The sequence below is a fragment of the Leucopleurus acutus genome (assembly GCF_964270905.1).
Source record: "Leucopleurus acutus genome assembly, chromosome: 12".
NCBI lineage: Eukaryota > Metazoa > Chordata > Mammalia > Artiodactyla > Delphinidae > Leucopleurus > Leucopleurus acutus.
The window spans coordinates 88,004,167-88,029,327 of record NC_139154.1 but is presented as its reverse complement, the minus strand read 5'-3'; the positions used below and the strand labels follow the sequence as shown (position 1 = coordinate 88,029,327).

The window sequence follows — 25,161 nt, the reverse complement described above, 5'->3', positions numbered from 1 at the left end:
GACCATTCCTCAAGCTCGGTGGCTCCCACTTTGGCTGACTCTTATCCTGGCCCATGTTGCCCTGCAGTGGTAGCCCATTCTTCTGGAGGCTCCATTCTCTCTATCCAAGCTTGACCAATGAGAGCCGCCACCAAGGGTTCAAGTGTACAGACTTAGTGCCTGGATTCCATAGGCACTTTAGCAGTGATCTACTAGAAGCCTTGCCACTCCAGAGAAGATAGTGCTGTGTGGTCAGGCTCACAGAATCAGCAACCTTCTCCTCCAGCCCCGACCCCTCATGGTTCCAACGCTCACCCTGCCACCCACTCCCACCCAGGAGGCCCATGGTCTTTACATCCTTCTGAGTGCCCTTGAGAAGCCTGCAGGATACTATCAGACTTCATGGGTGGCCCTGACTGCATCTGAGGAATCAGAGGAGGCTGCCTGGAAGAAGTGATATTTAAGCTGAGCCGTGAAGGAGAGTAGGAGTGAACTAGAAAAGTTTTAGTCTTGGTGGTGTGGAAGGTTTTGTGTGTGTGCGTGTGTGTGTGTGTGTTTCCTGAGAATGTTAGTAAGGGAGAGAAGTTTATTACTAGAATTAGAAGGATGACATTTTGATTGTGAGTATAGCTTGGTGAGTAGGGCTACTTCAACTAAATCTCACATTTAGATAGTTCTTACCTTCTTGGGACTTTTGGAGACATTCCCAGAGGAACAGGTATTGGTTCTTACTTCCCAGCTGAATTCTGTAAGAGCCAGGGAATTTGGATATGTCTCCCAAATTTTAGGTTGTGTAGAATGATCTATAGAGGTAAATCATTAAACATGTACCAGACTCTCCTTTGTTCTGATTTCGATTTCTTTCAAATTGTTCACCACCACCACACATGTAAGAACACGTTTGGTGTTAAGATTCCTGTATGTGAAGATCTGCACAGGGAGAACCCCTCCCAAAGGGAGGCATACTCATCATTCCTCATTCTCTTAGTCACTGGGTTCACTATCTAGAGCCTTTGTAGCTTCTTTCGGCTGTAATGTTTTCAATCATTCTCTCTCTCTTTTTTTTTTTGTCACAAGTTTTAAAAAGAAAGGGGCGAAGCAAGCTCTCTTTTCAGCATCAAAATGCAGAACAAATGAGAAAATGATGGTATTTAACCTTCCCAAGTTTGAGACCCCAGGAATAATGCAGCCAACTTTTATATTTTCAACAGCCCTTCTACATACAATCTGTCTTCTCTGACTTGGCTCCGAGTTCTATCCTCACTTTCAATTATGCCAATTCTATTGTTATTTAAAAGGAAAAAGCCTTCTTGGTTATTGTCAGAAACTGCTGTATAGCTTACCCCCACCAGCACCCAGGAAACTACAGACAGGATGGAGTGGAAGGTGGGCAGGACAGAGTCAGAGGCGATTCACCAGGGTCACTTAGTGCTTCCGTGAATCTGGTTGTTAACATTTCTATTATATTGTAACAATGACTACTGACTGTTATTTTCTGAGAGAAATGGTAGGCGGAATTCCTTTCTTTTGATGCAGCTAGTATATAAAACAGCGATCTCATCAGCTGAGCTGTCAGGGAGAATCCAAAGAGTCCAAGAGAGCTCTGAGATCTGAATAGTTACCATCACGGCAGGACTGTGTCTTCAGTGCCTCTTTGCCAAGGGTCCTGGTGGTGATAATGTCCTTTCTCGGAGAGATGACCCTGCAAGAGAGAAGCAATGACCTTTGTTTAGCTTGTGGCAGGTATAATGAGGGGGATGAGTGTTTACTGAGCCCACTCTGTGCCAGGCCCTGGATTTGAAGTTCGCAGGCCAGAGTTCAGATTCTTGTTCTGACATTTCCTGGCTGTGTGACCCCAGAAGAATCATTTAATTTCTCTGAGCCTCAGCTTACACATTTGTAAAATGGGGATACGTTGGTAGCTTCATCGCACATGGTTGATATAAGGATCACATGAGATAATTAATCCGTAGCTCTTTGTAAGTTGGAGCCATGAGAAGGAATTGCTGGTTACCTTACTCAGTGTGATCCAACCACAATATCATAGAACCTGCCCCACCTGGAGGTCCGGTCTGGGGGAATTCCAAGGTCTTGCCCAACTGGAGAAGCAGGTCAACTGGCATATCCCTGTCTGGCATCCGGAGACCCATGAGAACTGGCAGGCCAGATCTCTAGTGATATGTAAGAAAAGGACCAGGCGAGAGATACTGTGGGCAGGCACATCTGCTCTTAGATCTGGGGTGCCATTTCAGGCATAGGCAAAGGCTGGGTTGTGGGCAGCAACCAGATTATGCTGAACTGTTTATTGCTGTATTTGCAAACGTGCACCTGAAGGTTTACACGATTGTTCACAGGGAAAAATAAATTAAAAAATACCAGAGGTCCAGTCATACAAGAGTAAGAAATAAAATGACAACATCAAGTATCTTTCAGACCAGGAGAGAAGTCAAAGTTTTTTGTTGCTGTTGTTAATTTAGAATTATGTACATACTAAAAGGGCAAAAAATTAAGTGAATCGTGACTCACTGAATAAAGGCCACTAAACTCAGGGTTTTTTAATTAAAAAAAGATAAAAGGTCAACACACTCTCTTAAAACTAAGGGTAAAATATAAATTCTCACTCATTAAAATTAAATGAAAAATCATTTGATACCATATGATATCACTTATGTATTTTTCTAAAATATGACACAAATGAACTTAATGAAACAGAAACAGACTCACAGACATAGAGAACAGACTGGTTGCCAAGGGGGAGGGGAGGTGGGGGAGGGATGGATTGGGAGTTTGGGATTAGCAGATGCCAACTATTATATACAGGATGGATAAACAACAAGGTCCTACTGTATAGCACAGGGAACTAGATTCTATATCCTGTGACAAACCATAATGGAAAAGAATATGAAAAAAACTGTATATATATGTGTGTGTGTGTGTGTGTGTGTGTGTGTGTGTGTGTGTGTAACTGAATCACTTTGTGTACAGCAGAAATGAACACAACATTGTACATCAACTATACTTCAGTAAAGTAATTTTAAAAAGTCATTTGAATGTTCAGTATCTTATACTGCTGGTAAAGAGAAGGAAAAAGTGAGAGATGGGCAGAGGAAGGAAAAGAACAGGAAAAGCTGACCGGAGAGCAAGGCAGGGTAAGCGGTCCCGGGAGGCAGCAAGGAGGGCAAGCTGAAATAGAGCCAAAGAAACTGCTCTTGCCACTTGAAGCACGGACCCCAAAGTAAGTTATTCCTGACTGGTTTTCTGATTATTTCTCAGAGCCTAGAAATGGCTCATCTACCTGTTTTAGGAAGAAATGCTTGTTGTGAAGGAATGGCTTAAGTTTTAGGAATTTTCTTTGTGTGATCTTAGTTGTAGCTTCAAACCTGTTGGTTTACTTTTTTTTCCTATGTTCCTGCTGGCGGTCAATAAAAGTGAGCAGAGAGAAAGAAGTGGGCATGCCCTGCCTTACTGGACAGCTATTCCACTGCTTTGTGTCAGATCTCCAGAGATTCGACTTGGAATAGCATCCCTAGAAGATCTGACTGAAGAATCCTTAGGATCTGAAATGTGCCAAGTACATGTCAGTTCAGATATCTGCCCCTGATGATGCTAGTAACAGGTTGGATTTAACAGGCCGGAGGATGATAACATGGATATAAATTAGTGGTCTCACCTTTCTCCTTTCCATACCATTCATCTGCACACCACACCACTGCTGGGGACATCTCTCATCACAGGTGGCCGTTCTCAATCTCTCACTGCTAGAAGAGCACATCAGACTCTGAGGGCAGGTCAGACATGAAATATAAAAGCCCCTCCCCAAGGTTTCTGTGTCCACCCCCTTCACTAGTACCGATATTATGCTCGAGAACAAGCCAGCATCAGACAGAAAGTCACTGTCGCTACAAACTGTGCTTTGTCAGTCCTGCGGTTGTACCATTTTAGCCTCATCTTCCCAAATTAGGCAGACACTGCACCTGCCTATCCCCATGAGGTGACAACAGTTGCGAGTCACAGCAGTGACATCCACCGTGCACTGAATGGCTTCCATGCATCCGGCTCTGATTACACCCTTAACACGCGTCATCTAATTTAGTCTTCCTTATTGACTCTGTGTGCTGAGTGTTATGACTAGCCCCACTTTATAGGTAAGAAAATTGCCAACTGGAAAGGTTCAGAAAGTTGTCCTTGGGTCACTATTGCCAGAGCTAGGATTTGAACTCAGAAACTTGAGAGCCCGTTCCACATAGTCCCAGGCACGGTCTTTCCCTGTAGAACCACCTTGACTTTTATGATTTAAAGACTCCTTTGTGTGGGGCTTCCCTGGTGGCGCAGTGGCTGAGAGTCCGCCTGCCGATGCAGGGGACACGGGTTCGTGCCCCGGTCCGGGAAGATCCCACATGCCGCGGAGTGGCTGGGCCCGTGAGCCATGGCCGCTGAGCCTGCGCGTCCGGAGCCTGTGCTCCGCAACGGCAAAAAAAATAAAATAAAGACTCCTTTGTATGATAAAACTTCTATCCTTTTATAGGTCTGATTTTCTAACAGGTGGGGGTTTGAATGAGTACCTGAAAGGAAAAGAGTGTTCCAGTGTGTGAGAGGTTGGGTGGAAGGGAGGGAGGACGAGGCACAGCCATGAAGACATGGGTGCTTCCAGCCTAGAATGAGTTTATTGCCAAAGGTCAGAGGTCATTTTTTCCAGCTGACCGAGGCACTGAGTATGCCCCATTTCCTGGGAAATGAATGGACAATTCGGGGCCTAGTCAATCACTGCTACTTCTCAGCCTTTAAGCCATAAATCTAAAACAAATAATAAACAAGGGAAGCTCTTTAAGACTCCCTCAGCAATCTAGTCTGCTTGATTTTTATTCAGGGAAGATGCCAAAAAATCCCCGACTCACTACAATTTGTTTTTTTGTAAGAAACTGAAAAGAGGGAAAACTCAAATGTTTCTGCTCTCCCTCATTTGAACGTTTCGAATCCAAAGTAAACAGGGGACCTCTGTCCTTTGTGTTGGATGGTGGTAGACACAGGGCCCTTGTTCCAGGAGCACAGTGTCTGCCCATCACAGGCCCCAGTGCACACTGAGGCCCTGTGTCTGGGCCAGTGGTACGGGCCCTGATTCCCCCATGCTGTGCAGCAGTGCACACAGTTGGTGTTCAAGCTTCATCTCTCCCCGACCCCCGTGATCATCTCTACCTCAATGAAAAAAGAGAAACCCTCTCATCGCTCACTCTCGGGGACACTGAAACCCATGCAACTGCGCTCACTGCTTTTCTTGCTGAGAGAAAGCAGTTTGTTTCTTATTGCAAAAGTGAAACAAATTCATTGTGGAATATTTAAATCAGAAGACGAAGAGAGAAGAATAGACAAAGAATCACTCAACTTAAACACCCAGACATAAGTGCTAACCATTTTGGTGTATCTATAGCCTTTTTCTGTTTCCTGATGCATGTGTAGTAACATATTTATGGGGGGAGGAGCAACATGTGGATCATACTGTACATTGCTTAGGGATGCATCGTAAATCATCACCCAAAAAAATGTCAATTGGAATAAAGAATTAATTGTAAAAGGTGGTGGAATAAATACAGATGAATATTTATTTCAGTTGTTAACCTGGGGCCCATGCATAAGCTTCAGAGAGTCTATAAATGCATGTAATCATATGCACAATTTGGTACACAAATATAGATAAAGATAAGGACATAGATAAAGACTTAGCTATACGGGGGCAGCAGGGAAGATAGTTCATAGTTTTCACCAGATTCTCCAAGATATATGTGACTCCAAAAACCAATGACTTATATTAACTTGGCTTGGGGGAAAATTCCCAATGTAGGAGACCACCTACCACACAGCTGGTAGGAACGTGAATCGGTTAAACATTTCTGTAGGGCAATTTGGGTAATCCTGTGTGTGTGTGTGTGTGTGTGTGTGTGTGTGTGTGTGTGTGTGTGTATGATTTAAAATATCCATAAGAACATATTATGAAGTTAAAATAGTGCAAAGCAGTGTAAATTGGAGAGCAGAGATAGACAAATTATTAATACAGAATACAAAGCTTGGGGGATGGGCAGGATCAAGAATATAACAGATCTATGGTATGATAAAGGTATTATTTCAGATCAGTAGGGAAAGAATGGATAAAGTTAATGGGTATCAAAACTTATCAAAAACCTTAAGATTCTTCACCAAATCAAATTGTATGGAGAATGTTATAGAATAGTGGTTAGATTAGCATCCTTGTTTGGTTCCTGCCTCTAATGTTTTCATGTGAAGAATTTTACACATGCTGATTTGATGTAGGTATTCCTAATGTTAATGAGGTAGTCTATATCTAAGATATTTTTCCTGTAACTATAGAGACAATTACATTTTATCTTTGATGCTAAAATGTAAAAAAAAAGAATTTGTAACTATGTGTAGAATGGATGTTAACTAGATTTATTGAGGTGATAATTCAAAATATATGCAAATATCTGATCATTATGTTGTACACCAGCAACTAATATAATGTCAATTACATGTCAATTTTTAAATGTAATTATTTATTAATAAAATATTATCTGAATTACCAGAACAAACTCTACTTGGTCCTAGTATATTGTTTTTAGTGACATTTTGGATTTGATTTGCTAGCATTTTATTTACTTTTTTTCATCTTTCCTCTTAAGTCAGATTGGTCATTACAGCTTTTTTTTTCTTTTTTGTTTGTTTTTGCTACTTCTGTTAGTTTGGTATATCAGGGTTGCTTTAGTTTGAAAAACTGAACTGTGACACTTTCCAGCCTCTTTTATGTTCTGGAACACTTACTTAAACAGCAAAGACATTAAATTCCTTGAAGGCTAAAAGAAATATACTTTATAACTCTGTGGAAACAGCATCTTTTATGGAGTAATTTTTTTAACAACTTTTCCATTTCTTTTCTGATTATTAGTTGTTTCTAGTTTCTACTTCTTGAGTTGATACAGCAATTATATTTTTCCTAAAAAATTATTTATTTTAATGAAATTATTCAAATTCATTAACATTGAGTTATACATTACTATTTTCTTATAATTAAAAAATCTTTTCTACATATGTTCTATTTCACATCTCATTCCCAACACTATAAATTTTGTATTTTCTCTTCACTCATGATAAATCTTGCCATGCTTTTATTATTCTTTTCAAAGATGCTCTTTCATTTATTCTGATTTTTGCCTTTTTTATTTTTTGGCTGCGCCAGGTGGATCATAGTTCCCCGACCAGGGATTGAACCCGGGCAACAGCAGTGAAAGCATCAAGTCCTGACCACTGGACTGCCAAGGAACTCCTTGATTTTTGCCTTTTCTAATTCACTAATTTTTGCTTTAATTGTGACCCCACATTTCGGTTTCCCTTAGATTTATTTTATTTTCTATTTCAGTAAAGTTGTTACTTCATTTAGTTTAATTATTTTTTAATAATAAAAGAAAATCTGTGGCTACAAATTTCAGCTTTAGCCGAATCCCAAATATTTTGACTTTGTTCTCATCACTATTTTGAAGTATAATTTTAATTTTCTCTTAGATCCAATAGTAATTTAGGAAAAAATGTTTTTATTGTATGTTTAAGTTGTCCTTTGTTATTAAATTCTAATCTAATTGAATTATAGTTAATGACTGTAGCCTAAGAAAGAAGTTTTTTCTTCCTGAAATTTAAGGTTTCATTTGAAGGTCAGCATATGTTCATTTCTTAAAAATCTTTAAGGATTTTTGAAAGGAATGTATGTATATTTGTAGAATACAAAATCTTAATTTGTACATATTAAATTAATTACATTAGATAAATTATCCAAATTCATTGTAAATTTACTAAGTTTTTTTTTCCTTTTGAGGTGCCACAGAGATGCTCCAGTTTCAAAAAGGGTATCCCTTATCTATTGTTGCATAACAAACCACCCCAAAATTTAGTGGTTTAAAACAGCGACATTTTATTATTTCTCAGGATTCTGAGTGGGCTGGGTTCACTCTTACAGCTGAATTCAACTGGTGGATCAGACAGGGGCTGTGTTCAGGACTGGTGGCTTGTCTCTGCTCCACATGGCCTGTCATCCTCCAGTGGACCAGACTGAGCTTCTGCACATGGTGGTGGAACCATTCTAAGACAGCAAGCTCTACTGCACAGGAGTTTTTCAAGTCTCTGCTTGTATCCTCCCATTAACTGAAGTCCCATTGAACTAAGAAAGACACATGGTCAAACCCAGACTCAGTGTGGGAGGGGGCAATGCAAGAGCATGGGTATCGGGGAAGTATGCGTCATTGGGGACCATCGACGTGAGAGTCTAGCACACAAAAGGATGAAAATTTGTTCTTGTAGTTCTCCTTGCATTTCTAATAGTTTTGACCAAAATAATCTTGTTTATATACGAATTCATTTTTGTGCGACAAATTTTAGTTTTCTCATAATTATGTTACCCTACCGCATTCCTTTTGGTTTGTATTTACACTTTTTGATTTTATATCACCGACAGGTGAGTTTTTTAAAAGCCTCTAGTTGGATTTTGTATTTTAAAAGGGGAATTAAAACTATTCATGTTTAATTGGAATACAGATACATTTGTGCTTACTTCTACCATCTGATCATATGTATAATTTTTTACATTTCTTGGACTTTTTCCTCATTCCCTTTTCCTGCTAACTCAATATATCTCTCTCTGCTCCCTTTTTTCCTCTAGAAATTTGGATGTTAAATGTTGTATTTTTATTCTATTACTAGTGACCTTTAAATCTTTGAATGAATTTATATATCTATCAAAGAAAATAATTTTATAGTAGTTATTAATTCTCTTCAGTGAGTGATAACAAAATAAGCACATTTTTATTTTCCCTTCTATGCCACCCTGTCCCTCCAGTTTCTATAACGATAATCTGGGCCTTTAGATTTATATTATTACTATGATTTAATCCTGACTACTAATCCATGTATATATGTTTTCTTTCAAGAATTATCTTCAATAGTTTTATTAAATTTCCAACCATACCTTCAGCTTCACCTAACAGTGGTTCAGACATTAAGGACATTTAATTACACCACATAGAAAGGAGAGTGAATGGAAGCAGGTCTATGGTTGGTTCAGCAGGTCTATGTTTCGTTCAGCAGCTCTAAAATGCCAAGGTGCTCTCAGATTCTCTTGGCCTTTTCCTCATGGTCACAGGATGGATGTCACACTCCAGATACTTCATCCTTAGACAACCATCTTCAAGACAGGAAGAAAGATCAGGCTACCTCATTGCCTGGCTTCAAAAAGAAAATTCCTAATAAACTTAACCAAGGAGGTGAAAGACCTATACTCTGAAAACTATACAACACTGATGAAGGAAATTGAAGCTGATACAAAGAAATGGAAAGATATCCCATGTTCTCGGATTAGAAGAATTAATACTGTTAAAATGGCCATACTACCCAAAGCGATCTACAGATTTAATGCAATCCCTATCAAAATATCCATGACATTTTTCACAGAACTAGAACAAATAATCTTAAAACTCATATGGAACCACAAAAGGCCCCAAATTGCCCAAGAAATCTTGACAAAAAGAGCAAAGTCTGGAGGTTACACCTCCCAGACTTCAGACGCTACTAAGTCTGAAAGCTACAACAAATAACATACAAGGGAACTCTCACAAGGCTATCCTTGTACTCTGTTGGTTGAAATGTAAATTTGTGCAGCCATTATGAAAAACAGTATGGAGGTTCTCAGAAAACTAAAATGATCCAGCAATTTCACTCCTGGGTATATATCTGCAAAAAAACTAAAACACTAATTTGAAAAGATAATCTGCACCCCAATGTTCAAATTGGGTTAAGAAGATGTGGGGTGTGTGTGTGTATACAAGATGTGGTATACATACACACACACACACACACACACAAAATATGTAATATTATTCATCTATAAAAAGAACAAAATTCTGTTTGCAGCAACATGGATGGACCTAGAGAATATTATACTTAGTGAAAAAAGTCAGACAGAGAAAGACAAATACTGTGTGATATCACTTATATGTGGAATCTTGAAAAAATACAAATGAATGTATACGTAAAACAGAAATAGATTCACAGATACAGAAACAAACGTGGTTACCAAAGGGGAGAGGGAAGGGGGAGGGACAAATTAGGGGTATGAGATTAACAAATACAAACTACTATGTATAAAATAGATAAGCAACAAGGATATACTGTATAGCACAGGGAATTATAGCCTTTATCTTGTAATAACCTATAATGGAGTATAATCTGCAAAAATACTGAATCACTATGCTGTACACCTGAAACTAATATAATATTATAAATCAACTATACTTCAATTAAAAGGAAAAAGAAGAAGAAGAAGCAAATTTCTACCCAAGAAGCCTAACAGGAGACTTTCCTGACATTTTATTGGCCAGAACTTAGTCACATGTCCAGCCCTAAGCCAATCATCAACAATGGGCAAGGAATCCTCTTGCTTCATCCCCTGGGTCAGCGCATGCTGTCAATCACACAAAACTGGGATTCTGTTAGCAGGAAGAAAAGGAAAATGTCCATTCTATTGGCATCCAACAGTGAGTGCCACAATATATTAAAAATCGGGAGTAAGGGGCTTCCCTGGTGGCGCAGTGGTTGAGAGTCCGCCTGCCGATGCAGGGGACGTGGGTTCGTGCACCAGTCCGGGAAGATACCACATGCCGCGGAGCGGCTGGGCCCGTGAGCCATGGCCACTGAGCTTGCGCGTCCAGAGCCTGTGCTCCACAATGGGAGAGGCCACAACAGTGAGAGGCCCGCGTACCGCAAAAAAAAAAAAAAAAAAAAAAAAAAATCGGGAGTAAGGCTCAACAGTGTTACTGCTTTATCATTCACTGCCATTTCCATTACACTATTTCTTTTACATTACTGAGTTTATTTGCTTGGCTGGAATATTTTCGGTGGAGTCTTTTTATTTATCTATTTTTCCATTGGGGTGGTACATGAATGATTTACATTTTTTATAGCTGCTTGTCTGAAATAGCTTGGTAAGAAACAGAATTTTGTGTTACAATCATTTCCCCCCAAAATGCATTTTCCATACATATTGCTTTGTTGGTTTGGGCATTTATGCAGCAAACATGAAGATGATGTGTTTCCTTCAGAGGTTACCTGATTCTTCTGCCTGTGTGGCTTCACAAAGAAGAGAGCACTTTACTTGTCCATTGTTGAATCCCTAGTGCCTGGAACGTAACGGGCTTGTCATGGACATGTGTGGAATGAATGGATGAAAGAAAAAAGAGCCAGGTGTCTGTGGGAGACTCCCGAAAGAGCCCCTGCATTTCACCTGCACGTTGAAGAGTTTCTTTCCCCTGCACGTGTAACCACATAACGCTAGCTGGGAGCCAGTGCGGCTGCCCTCACCACGGCCCCCTCGGCAATGTGCTCTCTGTGCCAGGCATCAAATGTGAGAGCCCCCTCCAAGGGATCCCTGCCCTGTGTGCACCCCGGTACCTGGACACTCCCTGGAGTCTTCAAGAGGATGGAGATTTGCCCCTCCTGCCTTTTCTGTGGTTCATTTCTGCCTACAGCCTTTGTTACAACCAACCTCAGGAGCATTGCTGGGTTCTGATGGGGGTGGCTCCCTAGAGATACCTTTCTTTTCTGTGAGGTAAATTGAAGGTTGTCAAAGCCTTCTCTCAAACTGGTCTCATCTGCGTTGTCTTAGAGAGATTCCTTAAAATGTCTGTTATGTGGGTGGAATCCTTTTTCAGTTTTGAACAATGGTAGATTTCCCCCCGTCATTATTTTCCTTTGCCTGTTGCAATGGGAGTTCGAAAGAGAGGCAGGAGGAGAAGTTCAATGTGATGGTTTAAACGTATGTCACAGAATAGAAGTCTGTCCTTGCACTTTTTATTATCTCAAAATCGCCTCCCCCTTATAGATCTGTGGGATGTATATCCCCCTCCCCTTATTGAGGACCCCTCCTGTCTTGGGACATAAGAACAGTTTCTCCTCTATCAGCAATATGCTCCCTTTTTGGCTCTCTGTTAAAAATATTTTGGATATCCTGGCTTTGTCCTTCTCTGTCTCATATATTTTAAAAATTATTTATTTATTTATTTGGCTGCGTCCAGTCTTAGCTGCGGCACGTGGTCTTCTCTAGTTGCAGCATGTGGGTTTCTCTCTAGTTGTGGCGCATGGCTCTAGGGCGCACCAGCTCAGTAGTTGTGGTGTGCAGGCTTAGTTGCCCCGTGGTATGTGGGATCTTAGTTGCCCGACCAGGGATAGAACGCATGTCCCCTGCATTGGAAGGTGGCTTCTTAACCAGTGGTCCACCAGGGAAGTCCCTCTGTCTCATATCTTATCTCTCATAATTTTTTTCCGTTTCCTCTGAGTTTGGGGAGAATTTTTTGAGCTTATCAGGCAGATTGACCCATCACTAAAAAATATTTAAGTCCATTTTGCAGCTCTCTATCTTTCTTTGATTTTTCCTTCCTCAATTCTTTATATATTTTTTCCTGTCTCTCTTTTGCTTCTCTTGATCATCACTACTCTTTCCCATCAATACCATTAGTTTCACCTGCATAAGGATAGCTAGGCATTTGATTTAGGACTTTTCGCCAGCACTCCTGAGAATTTGGAGGGCAATCTTCCCAGTCTTCAGACAGCTCTGGCTGTACGGCTGAGGCTGCAGGAGGTCGGGGGACAGCAGCAAGGACAGAATTGAATGCATAGCTCTTCTGTCTCCAAGTGTGCTTAATGGAATGGTTTGGCATCAGCTGTGCTGAATCCTCTGGGTACCTCTCCTGCATGCTGGTCAACTAGGCAGTTCACGAGCTATATGAGAAGATAAGGATTTTAGTTGTAGCAGCCGCCTGGTAACTCTGAGTCTTAGAGACTCTGACTAATACCTTGACATCTTGGAGCCGCTTGGACCACCTGTGGAACCATCAACCTCCAGACTTCAATACTGGGCTTTGGAGCCATCCTGCAATATCCCTTGCGAAGGAAGGATTCAAGCTGAATACACAACTTGAATGTGCATTCCCAAGGTAGACCTGAGAGCTGGGAGATAGATGGAAGATGTTAGCAGAAGGTCAGACCAGTCTTCCGACAATACTGGCATGAAAACCACCTAGGTAGCTGAGGACAAAGCAAACGCCGCTGATGGCTTCTTACCTCACCCATTATGCTGGTGATGAAAACTGTAAAAGTGGACTCCGCATAAGGTTTCCTACTTTTTCTTTTGGCTAGAGATAAGGAATACACTAATAGCTGAGGCTTTGCAGGGGGCTGATACTCGAACAATACCTTACTTTGGATTAGATTTCTTTTCCTAAATCCCTTAACACATTAAAACCTCACTCTGCCTGAACACAGTTCTCCAGAGTCCTTTATAAAACCTCTCTCTCGGGCTTCCCTGGTGGCGCAGTGGTTGAGAGTCTGCCTGCCGATGCAGGGGACACGGGTTCGTGCCCCGGTCTGGGAAGATCCCACATGCCACGGAGCGGCTGGGCCCGTGAGCCATGGCCGCTGAGCCTGCGCGTCCGGAGCCTGTGCTCTGCAACAGGAGAGGCCACAATAGTGAGAGGCCCGCGTACCTCAAAAAACAAACAAACAACAACAAAAAAACTCTCTCTCTCTCTCTCTCTCTCATACACAGATGACATCTGACCTTTGACATCCTACTGAGTCAGGCACCCTTTCCTGTATTTCCTCTGAGTCCCCCTGTCTACTGCTGCCACCGAGGAAGGTCCTGCAGCCACCAGAAGACTTCTCTGCTCACTGCCCTCCAAGGCTTGTCTGCAGGAATTGTAATTCCTTCAATGCAGTGGCCCATGGCAGTGCTTCCTCCCTAAGAATGTCTGGGCTGTTTACTCACTAATATCTGGGTTAATTGCCGATCTAAACAGCGAATTCTGCTGGCCTGAATCATTCAGGGAAGACTCTGATGCTAGTGGTCCCACAATCACTTCCACAAATGAATCAGGAAGGAGGGGGCGGCTGATTACAGTGAAGAAGGAGACTCTTTAAACATACTCTGTAATAAGTATGTGGAAGAAAAGAAAGGGGAAACTGACAGTGGGACTTTGCTGGCCTCTGAGCAGAAGATAGAGCAGTTCTCCTGTTTGCACGGGGAGAAAAGGCTATGCTTGGCTTTACAGAAGGTATTATCCTTGAGCTCAAGGCCAGCTGAATCAAGCATGTGCAGCAGTAGCCCAGGCATATTCTTAGGAGGAAGGCCACACGCTGGTCAGTCTCCACGCACACAGAAACAGGACTTTCAGTGGCCACGCGAGACAGCTACTGTGCCTGTAGGTAAAGGAACGCAGCGGCGTTCTCTATGCAGCATCCGGGGGCTACAGCTGGAATTTCACTCAGCTTGGGGTGCCATTATTCCATACTGCTAAAATACAAAAACATCACAGCTTCCTCTAGGAAAAATGAGTTCTTCCCTCTAAATCGCATTCTGTCATTTTTTTTCTCATTCTTCTTATACCACAGGCTGAGAAACAAATTCATAGCTCCTGACTTACCTGTGAAACTATCCCCCGTAGGAAGGTGTACACATGCACAAGCAAAGAACTGATATGGAAATGATAATAATAAAAAAAAAAGACACTGGTAGGAAATTGAGAGTGGGAAATTTATGTCCACTGAGAGAGTTTTTCTTTAAGCAATAGTTATATTTGTTGATATTAAATAATGTGCTAAGCATACAAATAAATTCTTCCATTTAGTCCTCACGTCAACCCAGTGAGTTCAGTATTATCCTTATGAAAACCATGGGAACTGAGGCAGCATGGTATAGAAGCCAATACAGAGGCTTTGGGACCGGCTCATTTTGCTTTCAAAATCGGGCTCTGCCAATGGCAGGCTTTGTTTCTCTGGGTAAGTTACTAAATTCTCTAGGTCTCGATTGTTTTCATATAAAAGGAGGATGGAGTCTACCTCATAGGGTCATTGTGAGGATTCAATCAGATATACAAGATGCCAGAGTCAGAGTGTTAACATTTTAGGATATTGGGTTTCCTCCTAGTTCTATAAATGTCCAAAAATTATTTTTCAGTTTACAAAAAAATGTTGTAGATGTTTAGAAAAAAACTTCAACGCCTGATTGTCTCTTTGACTTGAATGATTTGGAAGGTTGATAAAACTACAGATGTGGACTGGCTATTGACAATTTGAGGGAAGAATTCATGATTTCCAAGCATCAGAATGTCCTTTGATGTGAGTACTCTTTAGCCTGCAAGATATCAAATTATATTCTGATTACAAAGATTTTACAACGCTGAAGGGGACAAGCTCGTTGTCTTGATTCTGCTGCTACTTCCCTCCACCCAAGACTTTGTGTGCAGGCAGGGGGCAGAGGAGGGGAAACTGCTGAACCTGACTCTTGCCAGTTTGGACAGTCAGCCCTCAGCCACAGTGAACTTGATGTGTGTGTCCCAGCAGGAAACAAGCTGACAGGTCAATTCTCCACTCCTAGCTGGGGGTCCTGGAGAATAGGAGAAGGGTGTGGAGAACTCCTGATTTCTTTCCTCCTATAGACAAGGCAGGCTAGTCTAGGAAGGAGACAGAAGAGCCACTGGAACAGGTCAAGGCCAGTCTGAAGGATGAAGACACAGATGCTGAAGGGAGTCAGGGACCACTCACTAAAGAGAGTGTGTGTGTGCTCTGTACATGCATACGTGTGGACTTAGGAACAAGGACTTATCATGAAACCCTCACCACCAATCATTAACGGTTGAAAGAGCAGCAAAATATCCTCTGACAAATGTATTGCAAAGAATGGTTTCTCAGAGTAAATTTACACTGTTTTCAAAATCCCTTTCTACATGGTGTTTCCTGCTCAAATGTTGAGGCCAATGGCCTGGTGCTTCCTTTTTGAAACTCAGCTCCTATGAAATAAACTTAACAAACATCAACTCTGAGAGTCTGAGCATTGCGCCAAGGAAACAGAAAGAGATTTTGCTCCCTGCCCCTTCAAGGAGAGTGGGTCTACCCTGAGCAGGTAGGCTAGAGGGACCAGGAGAAGACTTAATCCTTGAGCTCGGGGCATCTGGAGAATACACCAGTCACAGCCTCTCAAGGGCACACTGTCCCCTATGGATGGTCCCTAGGGAGCCTATAATTCTTCCATTCTCTGCCCAGAATGTCTTCCCTCTGTCCCCTCTACTTCCCCAAATTCCAGCACCAGGGGCCAGCTCAAGGCTACAAATCCTTGAAAGAACCAGTCAGGTAGCTCCTGCCCATACACATCCTCTCTCAGGGACATATGGCTGCATGCTACCGTGTTCTCGGCCTCAACGGCCTGTGGCGGGATGGGGTGGAGTGGTCTGGGGGTACTGGTGGTGATAGATAACCAGGCGCCCCACAGCAAAGACCCATCTTCACTGTCAGCATCAGACCAGATGCACGAAAGCCCGCTGATCTTAACAACGTGCCGCCTGAGAACGTGGGGTGGCTGTGCTCCCGCGGCAGGCGTCCCGAAAATCCAGCGTTCTCTCGGATGGGGGCGCAGGTGGGAAATCTGGTTGAACAAATTCTTCGCTCGATTCTGGGGAGCACTTTCCTTGGGCCAAGTCTTGACAGGGGCAGGTGAAGCTCGCAGGTCCCGTTCCGGGTCGAGTCTCAGCGCCTTGCCCGGGAGAGCCCCCGGCAGCTGCCGTTGGCGCAAGTGACAGACGCCAGGGCCGCTCCGCTCCCCTGCCTGGCTAGAAGCGGCCACTGCGCCCGGCCGCTCGGGCTCCGCACTGAGCTGCTAGTCTGAGGGTGGTGTCTGAAATCAGGCGCTTCCTGCCTTTCCCTCGGCCTGGGTGCCCGGCCCGCGCCGCGGACTCGGAGATTCCCGGGTCGCGCCGCGCCGCCCCGCCCCGCCCGGCACGGTGCGCGCAGTCTCCCCGCCCCTGCTCCAACCCCACCTCCGCTCCACCCCCACCCCCCTGCCCCTAGAGGGGCCCCCCCCAACCGGGGCGCGAAGGTGGTCCGCCAGGCCCAGTAGCCGAGTGGCGGAGGTGACGGTAACCGTCTTCCCGTTTCCGCCCGGCCGCCGGCGCGGCGGGGCGAGTGCCAGCAGAGGCGCGCGGTCCTCCCTCCGCCCGCCCGCGCCGGGGGCTGGCCCTGCCTAGCCGGCGCCTTTTTCCCCCGCACCGCGGCGCCGCTTCGCCACTTGGGCACCTCAGGTAGGGCAGGAGGCTGGAGTGCCTGCCGCCTGCCGCCCGTAAAATGGTTACCTCGGCTGGACAGCTCGCCCTCTTCGTGCTGGGTATGTACACTGCCTACTGCGCGCCCGGTGGCACCTGCCCTCCGCGACACCCCGCTTTCCCCTGTCCCCTCCACTTCTCTCTCCCGGGGGTGTTCTGCGCCCGCCTAGGAGAGGAGAGGGCGGCGAATTCTTTTCGAGGCTTGAAGGCTGGGAGGCAAGGGGAGCCACTCGGGCTTACTAGGAATTGGGGGAGCCTATTCCAAAGAGGGGGACCGTCGAGCGCCCAGGCTTTCCCCGGTAAGTGGCCGCCGGGCGGTGCGTGAGAACACCCGCCGGGGAAGGAGGAGCGGTGGGTGAACGGGCTTGAGCTTTAATCCGCCTTCTCTGTGTGCTCGTACACTTGCCTACACCTACCTGCTTACCTGGCTGCCTCCAAGCCAGTCTTCACCGGCGTCGGTAGCGCGTAGACTCGCGGAGGGTGGCCAGCGTCCGACCCTCCGGCCGGACCTTGGCTGCTTCCCTTTCGTACCCGCCGCCTACCCGTGAGCCCCAGCGACCGGCAGATGTTCACCATCAGCAGCGGCGCCTCAGTCTTCTAACTTTGAGAGTTCTCGAGCTTTGGGGGTGGATTTTTGTGCGGATTAATTGTTGTTTTAATTAACTTCCCTTGGAGAAGTGGTTTAAGTGTCAGCCGAGGGCAGGAGTGAAACCCTAGACGAAGCGCTGCTGATTTCCTTTGAGTTTATTCTTGGAAGAGAACGAGGGATGGGGGAAGGGAGGGGAAGTTAAACCCGGCAAACCCGAGTCGGGTCTGGGGAGCCGGTGAGATTTTCGACGGTGAAGGTCACTGCCCGGCCGGCTCTTGCCCCTCGCGGCGCCGGGTCTCGTGTTGAGATAGCAGATTGACAGCCCGGGTGTCCTGGTTACTGCCGTAGCTTCCGTGAAATGAATTGTTCAGTCCCTATCTCCTGCGTTTAACCCTGTAAAGCAAGTTGCTCCCTACAAGATCATTTATTAGAGCGTGAGAAAAGCTATAGAACCCCTGCCTGCAAAATGCCCAGAGCCGCAGCCCCACCCAGTTCCGTGTACAGTTTCAGGGGGTTCACGGACCCGCCCGTAATCCTGCCCATGAAACGCTGATTAAGAACCGCAGCAGAAGTGGAGGCATCATATAAGGGAAATACAGAGCAGCCGTGGAACGGGATTCCACAGCTGCTCCGAGGTGTACCCTCACCTGAAACTCCCCAACAGGTGGCATGACTCTGAGTGGCTTTTTTTTTCTTTTCCCAAGACCATTTTATATTTTTGTATTGATGGTTCTAATTTTAGATTTTTTGTTAAAGCAGTAAAACATTACCAATACAGTAGAAGCCTCCTGTATTTGGGTCCCTATGTAATGTTTTTTGCAAATGCTAATAGTAATAATATTAATAGCTAACACTCTTCGAGCACTTACTCTGTACCAGATATTGTTCTAAGTGCTGTGCATGTATTAACTCATTTAATTTTCACACCAACCTGATGAAGAAAGTATTATCGTCCCCATTTTATGGAGGAGGAAAGTGAAGCACATGGTCCCACAGTTAGTAGGTAGTTGGGCCAGAATTACGAGAGTGTGGAAGGAATGTGGATATTAAAAGTCACCTAACTGTGGTCACTGTAGTTCCATCTCCTAGGTTTGGGACTTTTCCTCGAGTCGAGATGGGTGGAATACCCTGGAGATTGTTTTAATTGGGTTTTCTTTTGGACTCTCAGGATCTCAAGGCGGTCTTAGGTTATTCAGTGAAAATCAGAGGCAAGAAACAATGAAGGTAAGCAAATTTGAGGAAGCTTTGTAAAGTTGCCCCTGCCTCCCACCCCCCACCCACCCACCCCCTCCCCGCCATCATACTATACTTGCCCATGAAGACTGCATTCATTCATCATGGAATTTTTCTCTTTTGCCTGAGTTCAACTTGATCTTTGTTTCCTCCCTTAAGAAAAAGATGTATAAATTTGCAAAGGTTGATCAATATGTGAAATCTGGCTCATACAGGTCCAAACTATGAGCAGTTGAAAAAAGTAGAGGAAAAGAAGGCAGGAGGAACTTACACCAGTGAGGATTCCTTTTTATTTATATTGCTTTAAAAAAAAAAAGCCATTGAACTTGGCCAAAAGTAGCCAATGTCGTTCTGTACATTGACGACCGCTTCTGCCTCCCACCTCCCTTTCTGCTAGATTACTAAATACCTGTCAGTGCCATGTGCATCTTTATTCTGCACATTTCCTCCAGAGCTGCTTTCCTCGCTAATTTTTCTTAAATTAGTTAAAGGCAGTTCCAGGCAAATCAGCCAGTGTTCCATCAGTAATCAAGATCTAGAAAACCGGGATCTTTCCCCTCCTTCCCCACCTCCATGGGAACGGTCTGAGAAGGAACTGTTAGGAGTCTCAGCTGATTCTTCTGATTACTTGATTGATGTTTTGGCCAAGAGAATGTGGAGACTGTTGCTTAAGTGGCAACATTGGGAACATAATCTAGGTTCCTGTGGTGGCTGCGCTCCCATGTCAGGTTTCCGTCCTTGGCGGAGCAAACCTCACAGGGGCTTGGCTCCTCCAGTCCCAGGTCCTCCCTGTGTCAAGGGAGAAAGATGTGTAATCTTGGGCAAGTTACTTAGCTTCCTTGTGCCTTGTTTTCCTCATCTGTAAAATGGTGATATTAATAGGATCATTGAATGTAGTTAATGAACCTAGAATGGTGCCTAGCACGTAGTAAGAGTTTAATCAATCATCGTCATTGTCACTTTGAACCTCATAGAATTCCAGGTATCATTGCAGGTTATGTCCATTCTGTAACTGAGAGTTTGTCTTACTTATCTCATTTTCCATCTCCCCACCCTTCCTAAGACAGAAAATACCACCTAAACTAAAAACCTGCTCAGAGATTTTAGCGAATATCGTTTGGCAGATGACAACTTCAAGAAAGTTTGGGAGTTCTTTTGGACCTTGTGAATTCTTTAATTTTTGATGCAGAACATTTGTATTTCCTCCTTACTGTTCAGTGGTCAGTTGTTTATTGAAGTCAGCACTAAGTTCCCGTTTTCTTATCTATAAAGTGAGAATAATAAAGCTACCCACTTCACAGGTTGTTATGAGAATAAAATGAGATGGTAAATGTGGAAGCTATTTATAAACTTTAAAAATAAATAAAAATAAATCTTAACACTACACACAAAATGACATTGATTTTATAATGGAAAAAAAGCATTATTATTTTTATGGCAGCTCCCAGAAGTAGGACTAAATGTAGGCTAAAGAAGGATGTCCTAGGACACGAAATGCCATGAAGGATGGGTAGAGAGGAAACAGGTCAGCTTCCCTGTGGATTCGGGGCTGAGGGACCAGCAGGGGGCATGAAGTAAGACGGTTCTCTTCTCCATTACTTGGTAATGTTGTCTTTCAGAGTGAACAGTGGAGGTTTGCCCAGGACACATGTTTTCATTATTGGGCAGCTAAAATTAGGGAAAGTTCACTTTGAACAAGGGCTGTAAAGGTGTATATGGAAGGCTTAGAGCCTGAGTTTCCTGTATTTACTTTTCCAAAATCTGATTTCCTAGGATAAAGTGATCTTTCTGTAAATACTCAGTGTCCCCTGCAAAGGAGACCTTTCTTATAGGAGTAAATGATGCTTCATGTTCCTGTGGTAACATATGAAAAATAGATGGTTTTTCCATTAGACCTATCTCTAAAGGCCTTTTGAAAGTATGTTTTGAACAAGGCCCTGCTCTTTTGGCTGCCCACTAAAAGGGACGGGGATGGGAAGTGGAGGTTGGGTCAAACAAAATGGAACTGGCCTGACACGCTGAATTGGGCATCTTGTGCCTGGTTTCACACTCACAACCTCTGTAGTGTGTTCCACAGCCGTATCCTCAAATTACAACCACTTGGAGAGCTTGGTAAACCAGATGGCTGGGCAGGAGGTGGGAGAGTTTAGCTGTGTAAAGAATTCCCCAGTGTGGTTTGTGCTGCTGGTGGGGAGGAGAGTAAAGGGACACTCTGAGACCCATCGCTCTACAGTTGGTGCTGTTAGGGAAGCTTCCAGCTTAATGAGTTGCATTTTGTCTAACGAGTTGCATTTTGCGTTTGATGTTTTAAATGCTGCCATGGGTTTCTGAGCATTATTAAAGGCGCTTCTACGGCCTGTCTTGTTTACCAGAGCAGAGTTAGAAGTCGTGCTGAGAACTCTTACCTGTTCTAAATGTTCTTGTACTCTACCTATGGAAAATGTAATAATCCCATGTTATTAAACTCCAGCTGACCAAAGCTAATCATGTCACGCTTTCTTTTGTGTGGATCACCAAAAATTGACTGTTGTGTTGCTGTCATTTCAAATATTTTTCATCCCCTCATTTTAAAGTATGAACTTAATTCAATGCTCAAGCTAGTATGTGTTAGATGGCATCTAGATAGAGGATTGGGGCACTTTTATGGTGACTTTTGTTTTGTTTTTTTTTTTTTTCCTGTGAAATGTCAAGTATAAAAATCTTTTGTAGAATCAGGAAAGCCAGAAATCTAGGCTACCAGAACCATCTCTTAGGAGCTCTTCATTTTAAGCACAAGGCACATTCCCTTTAGACCCTCTCTAAAAATTGGGGTAAATTCTTTTGCGGCATTAGGAATTAGTTGTATTAAATATGACTTGAATAGTTGTTACTTGGGCTTAGAAAGAGTAGGAAGTTTATTGAAATGGAATTTTATGTATTTGCTAGTATTTTTCTTTCTCTTTTAAGTCAGAGGAAACAAAATTTTCTTTCACTTCCCTAGTCTAGTGTATCATATGCCCAGTAGTTTTGTCCTTAATATTCTGCTGTCCTCGTACCTTGAAAAGCTTTTAGTTTTCCCCACCTTAGAGTTTACACTTCTCAAGTACTTGCAGATGGTTAGGGCTTCCTCTAGGAGAGATTTGACAAATAACTCCCTTCTGTAACAAGCTTGTATAACTTTGTATAACTCCAGCCTGCTGTTGCCTTTCCTCTTTTGGTTTTAATTTTTGAATGTGTTAACTTTTCTGGCTGGGAACCTCAACAGCGTGTCCTGACCCCTCCAAGTCCTGCCTTCAACTAACATTGGCTGGTACTTGCCCCCTCTTCCCTTCTAGTTTGAGGGCTTCTTGAGGGCAGAGCCCCTTGGTCTTCATCTTTGCCTTTGGCACCCTGAGCACAGGCCGACCTTCAGGGGAGACCAGTGAGCACTCGATGACTCCTTGGGGTGCCCCATACTGAATACTCCAAGTGTGGACTCAGTTGGCAAACACTTGGCTGGGTAGGTAACATTTATCCTGAAAAACTCTTCATCATGATAGTCAAGAGTGGTTGCATATAAATTCTTCTATACAACTAGTTTTCAGAGAGTGTTTTATTGTTTTTTTAAAATAGATTATGATTTGTTTTGATTGCAAAACCATATTTTTTTTCTCTAGAACATAGAAAATTCAGGAAAGCATAAGAGAAAAGTTATTTTAGTGGCCTGTAATTCCACCACCCAAAGATAACTATGATTAACATTCCATTGCACAGCCTGATGGATTAATGTATAGGTCAATAGATATTCTTTAAAAACTGGTATGAATTCCAAGTGGCTCACACTGTTTAACTTATTTTTGTAACTTAACCATCTTTCATGATAAACATTTTATATCGTTTAACATTCATCCATGACATCATTCTTAGTGGCTGGGAAATAATCCCTTGATTATGTTTACTATAATTTTGAAGCCCTTTGGACATACAGATGTTTCTTATTTCTCACTGTTATGAATAATCCACACAGTGTTGTTGGGAATATAAATTGATACAACTTCTCTTGGAAGTCAGCGTGACAATAGCTATCAATTTTACGTGGGTATAATTTGGGTCATCAGTTTCACTTTTTGATATATATGCTACAAAAATACTTGTCTAGAAGTGTGAAGAAAAATGTAAAGGGGGATGATTGTTGACTTGTTTATAATAGTAAACAAGTTGCCAGTAAAAAAGTTGCCAGTACCACACTGTTATAGTTTATTTTTTATTTATTTATTTTTTTGGCGGTATGCGGGCCTCTCACTGTTGTGGCCTCTCCCTTTGCGGAGCACAGGCTTCGGACGCGCAGGCTCAGCGGCCATGGCTCACGGGCCCAGCCGCTCCACGGCACGTGGGATCTTCCCGGACCGGGGCACGAACCTGTGTCCCCTGCATCGGCAGGCGGACTCTCAACCACTGCGCCACCAGAGAAGCCCTGATTAGTCTTTTATAGTAAGCATATATTAAATTTATAATGCTAAAGTCAAGGAACATAAATGACACAACAGACATTCTTGTATATAAATGTTTGGCTCATCTTTGATTATTTAGTTTCTAGAAATTGGCTTTTTCTCCCACCAGCAGTATATGAATGCTTACTTTCTAGATTCTTCTATAACCAAAAGTTAGTTTTAACATTTACCAAGTTGATTGGAGAAAAAAAGTCTTAGCCCAATTTCATATTTGTTAGGGTGAGTAAGTTTGTGCGTCATTTATCATCTTGTTATTTGCATCTTAACCTTTCAAAATTCTTCTTACTGATGGATCAACCTTTTCTTAGAACTTTATAACACACTTTATGTAAAAAGGTCGTTAATACTTGGCAAGTGTTCATTTATTGTTTGTCTTTTACTGTTTTGTTTATGATATTTTTGACATGCCTAAGGTTTTTGTTTTTATGTAAGAGAAACTGTAAATCTTTCCCCTTAAGCTTTCTACCTTTGCTTGTATAATTAGGAAAACCTTCCCTATCCTAAGTTGAGGCAAACATTTACTTATTTTTTTCTTCTAATTCTTTAGTGGTCTCATTATATTGAACGAATCTACCTGTAATTTATTCTAATGTATGGTGTGAGGTATCAGTACAACTCATGTTTCATTTTTTTTAAAACAGCCAACCAGTTAATATTGTCAATTGTCATTTGTGGAATAATCTATCCTTCCTACTGTGGTTTGAAATTCCATTTTTTTATCGTATGCTAAATTCTTCTAAACTTGAATCTGTTCGTGGGATTTCAGTTTGGTTCTTTTATTTTGTATTTTTGCCCTTGTTGTGAACTTGTTCTTTCAGGTAGTCTACAAATATTTATTGAGCACCTATTCTGTGCTGCAACTGCTTCTAGGTGCTAGGGAACCAGCCAAGACTGATCCCTGTTCTCATGGATCTTGTATTCTAGTAGGTAAGACCTTTTCCGCTGCTTTGTATTCTAATTGGTTATTGATATCTAAAAGCTTTTTTTAAAAATTATTTATTTATTTGTTTTTAACATCTTTATTGGAGTATAATTGCTTTACAATGGTGTGTTAGTTTCTGCTTTATAACAAAGTGAATCAGCTATACATATACATACATCCCCATATCTCTTCCCTCTTACGTCTCCCACCCTCCCTATCCCACCCCTCTAGGTGGACACAAAGCACCAAGCAGATCTTCCTGTGCCATGCGGCTGCTTCCCACTAGCTATCAGTTTTACATTTAGTAGTGTATATATGTCCATGCCACTCTCTCACTTTGTCCCAGCTTACCCTCCCCCCTCCCCATGTCCTCAAGTCCATTCTCTAGTAGGTCTGCGTCTTTATTCCCATTCTGCCCCTAGGTTCTTCATAACCATTTTTTTTTTTTTTTAGATTCCGTATATGTGTTAGCATACAGTATTTTTCTCTTTCTGACTTACTTCACTCTGTATGACAGACTCTAGGTCCATCAACCTCACTACAAATAACTCAATTTCATTTCTTTTTATGGCTGAGTAATATTCCATTGTATATATGTGCCACATCTTCTTTATCCATTCATCTGTCGATGGACACTTAGGTTGCTTCCATGTCCTGGCTATTGTAAGTAGAGCTACAATGAGCATTGTGGTACATGACTCTTTTTTAATTATGGTTTTCTCAGGGCATATGCCCAGTAGTGGGATTGCTGGGTCGTATGGTAGTTCTATTTTTAGTTTTTTAAGGAACCTCCAT

At 42.8% G+C, this 25,161-nt stretch overlaps 1 protein-coding gene across 1 annotated transcript in view; it reads left to right on the top strand.

Annotated features, from left to right (window-relative positions):
• Positions 1 to 17,175: 17,175 nt before the first annotated feature.
• TGFA (transforming growth factor alpha) overlaps positions 17,176 to 25,161 on the top strand; it is a gene marked incomplete at its 5' end in the record, with an annotated part of 104,118 nt that continues 96,132 nt past the window's right edge. Inside the window, one exon of the mRNA XM_082852017.1 lies at positions 17,176 to 17,215. Within this exon, the coding sequence (XP_082708143.1) occupies positions 17,176 to 17,215 (40 nt within the window). The remainder of the gene's footprint in view (positions 17,216 to 25,161) is intronic.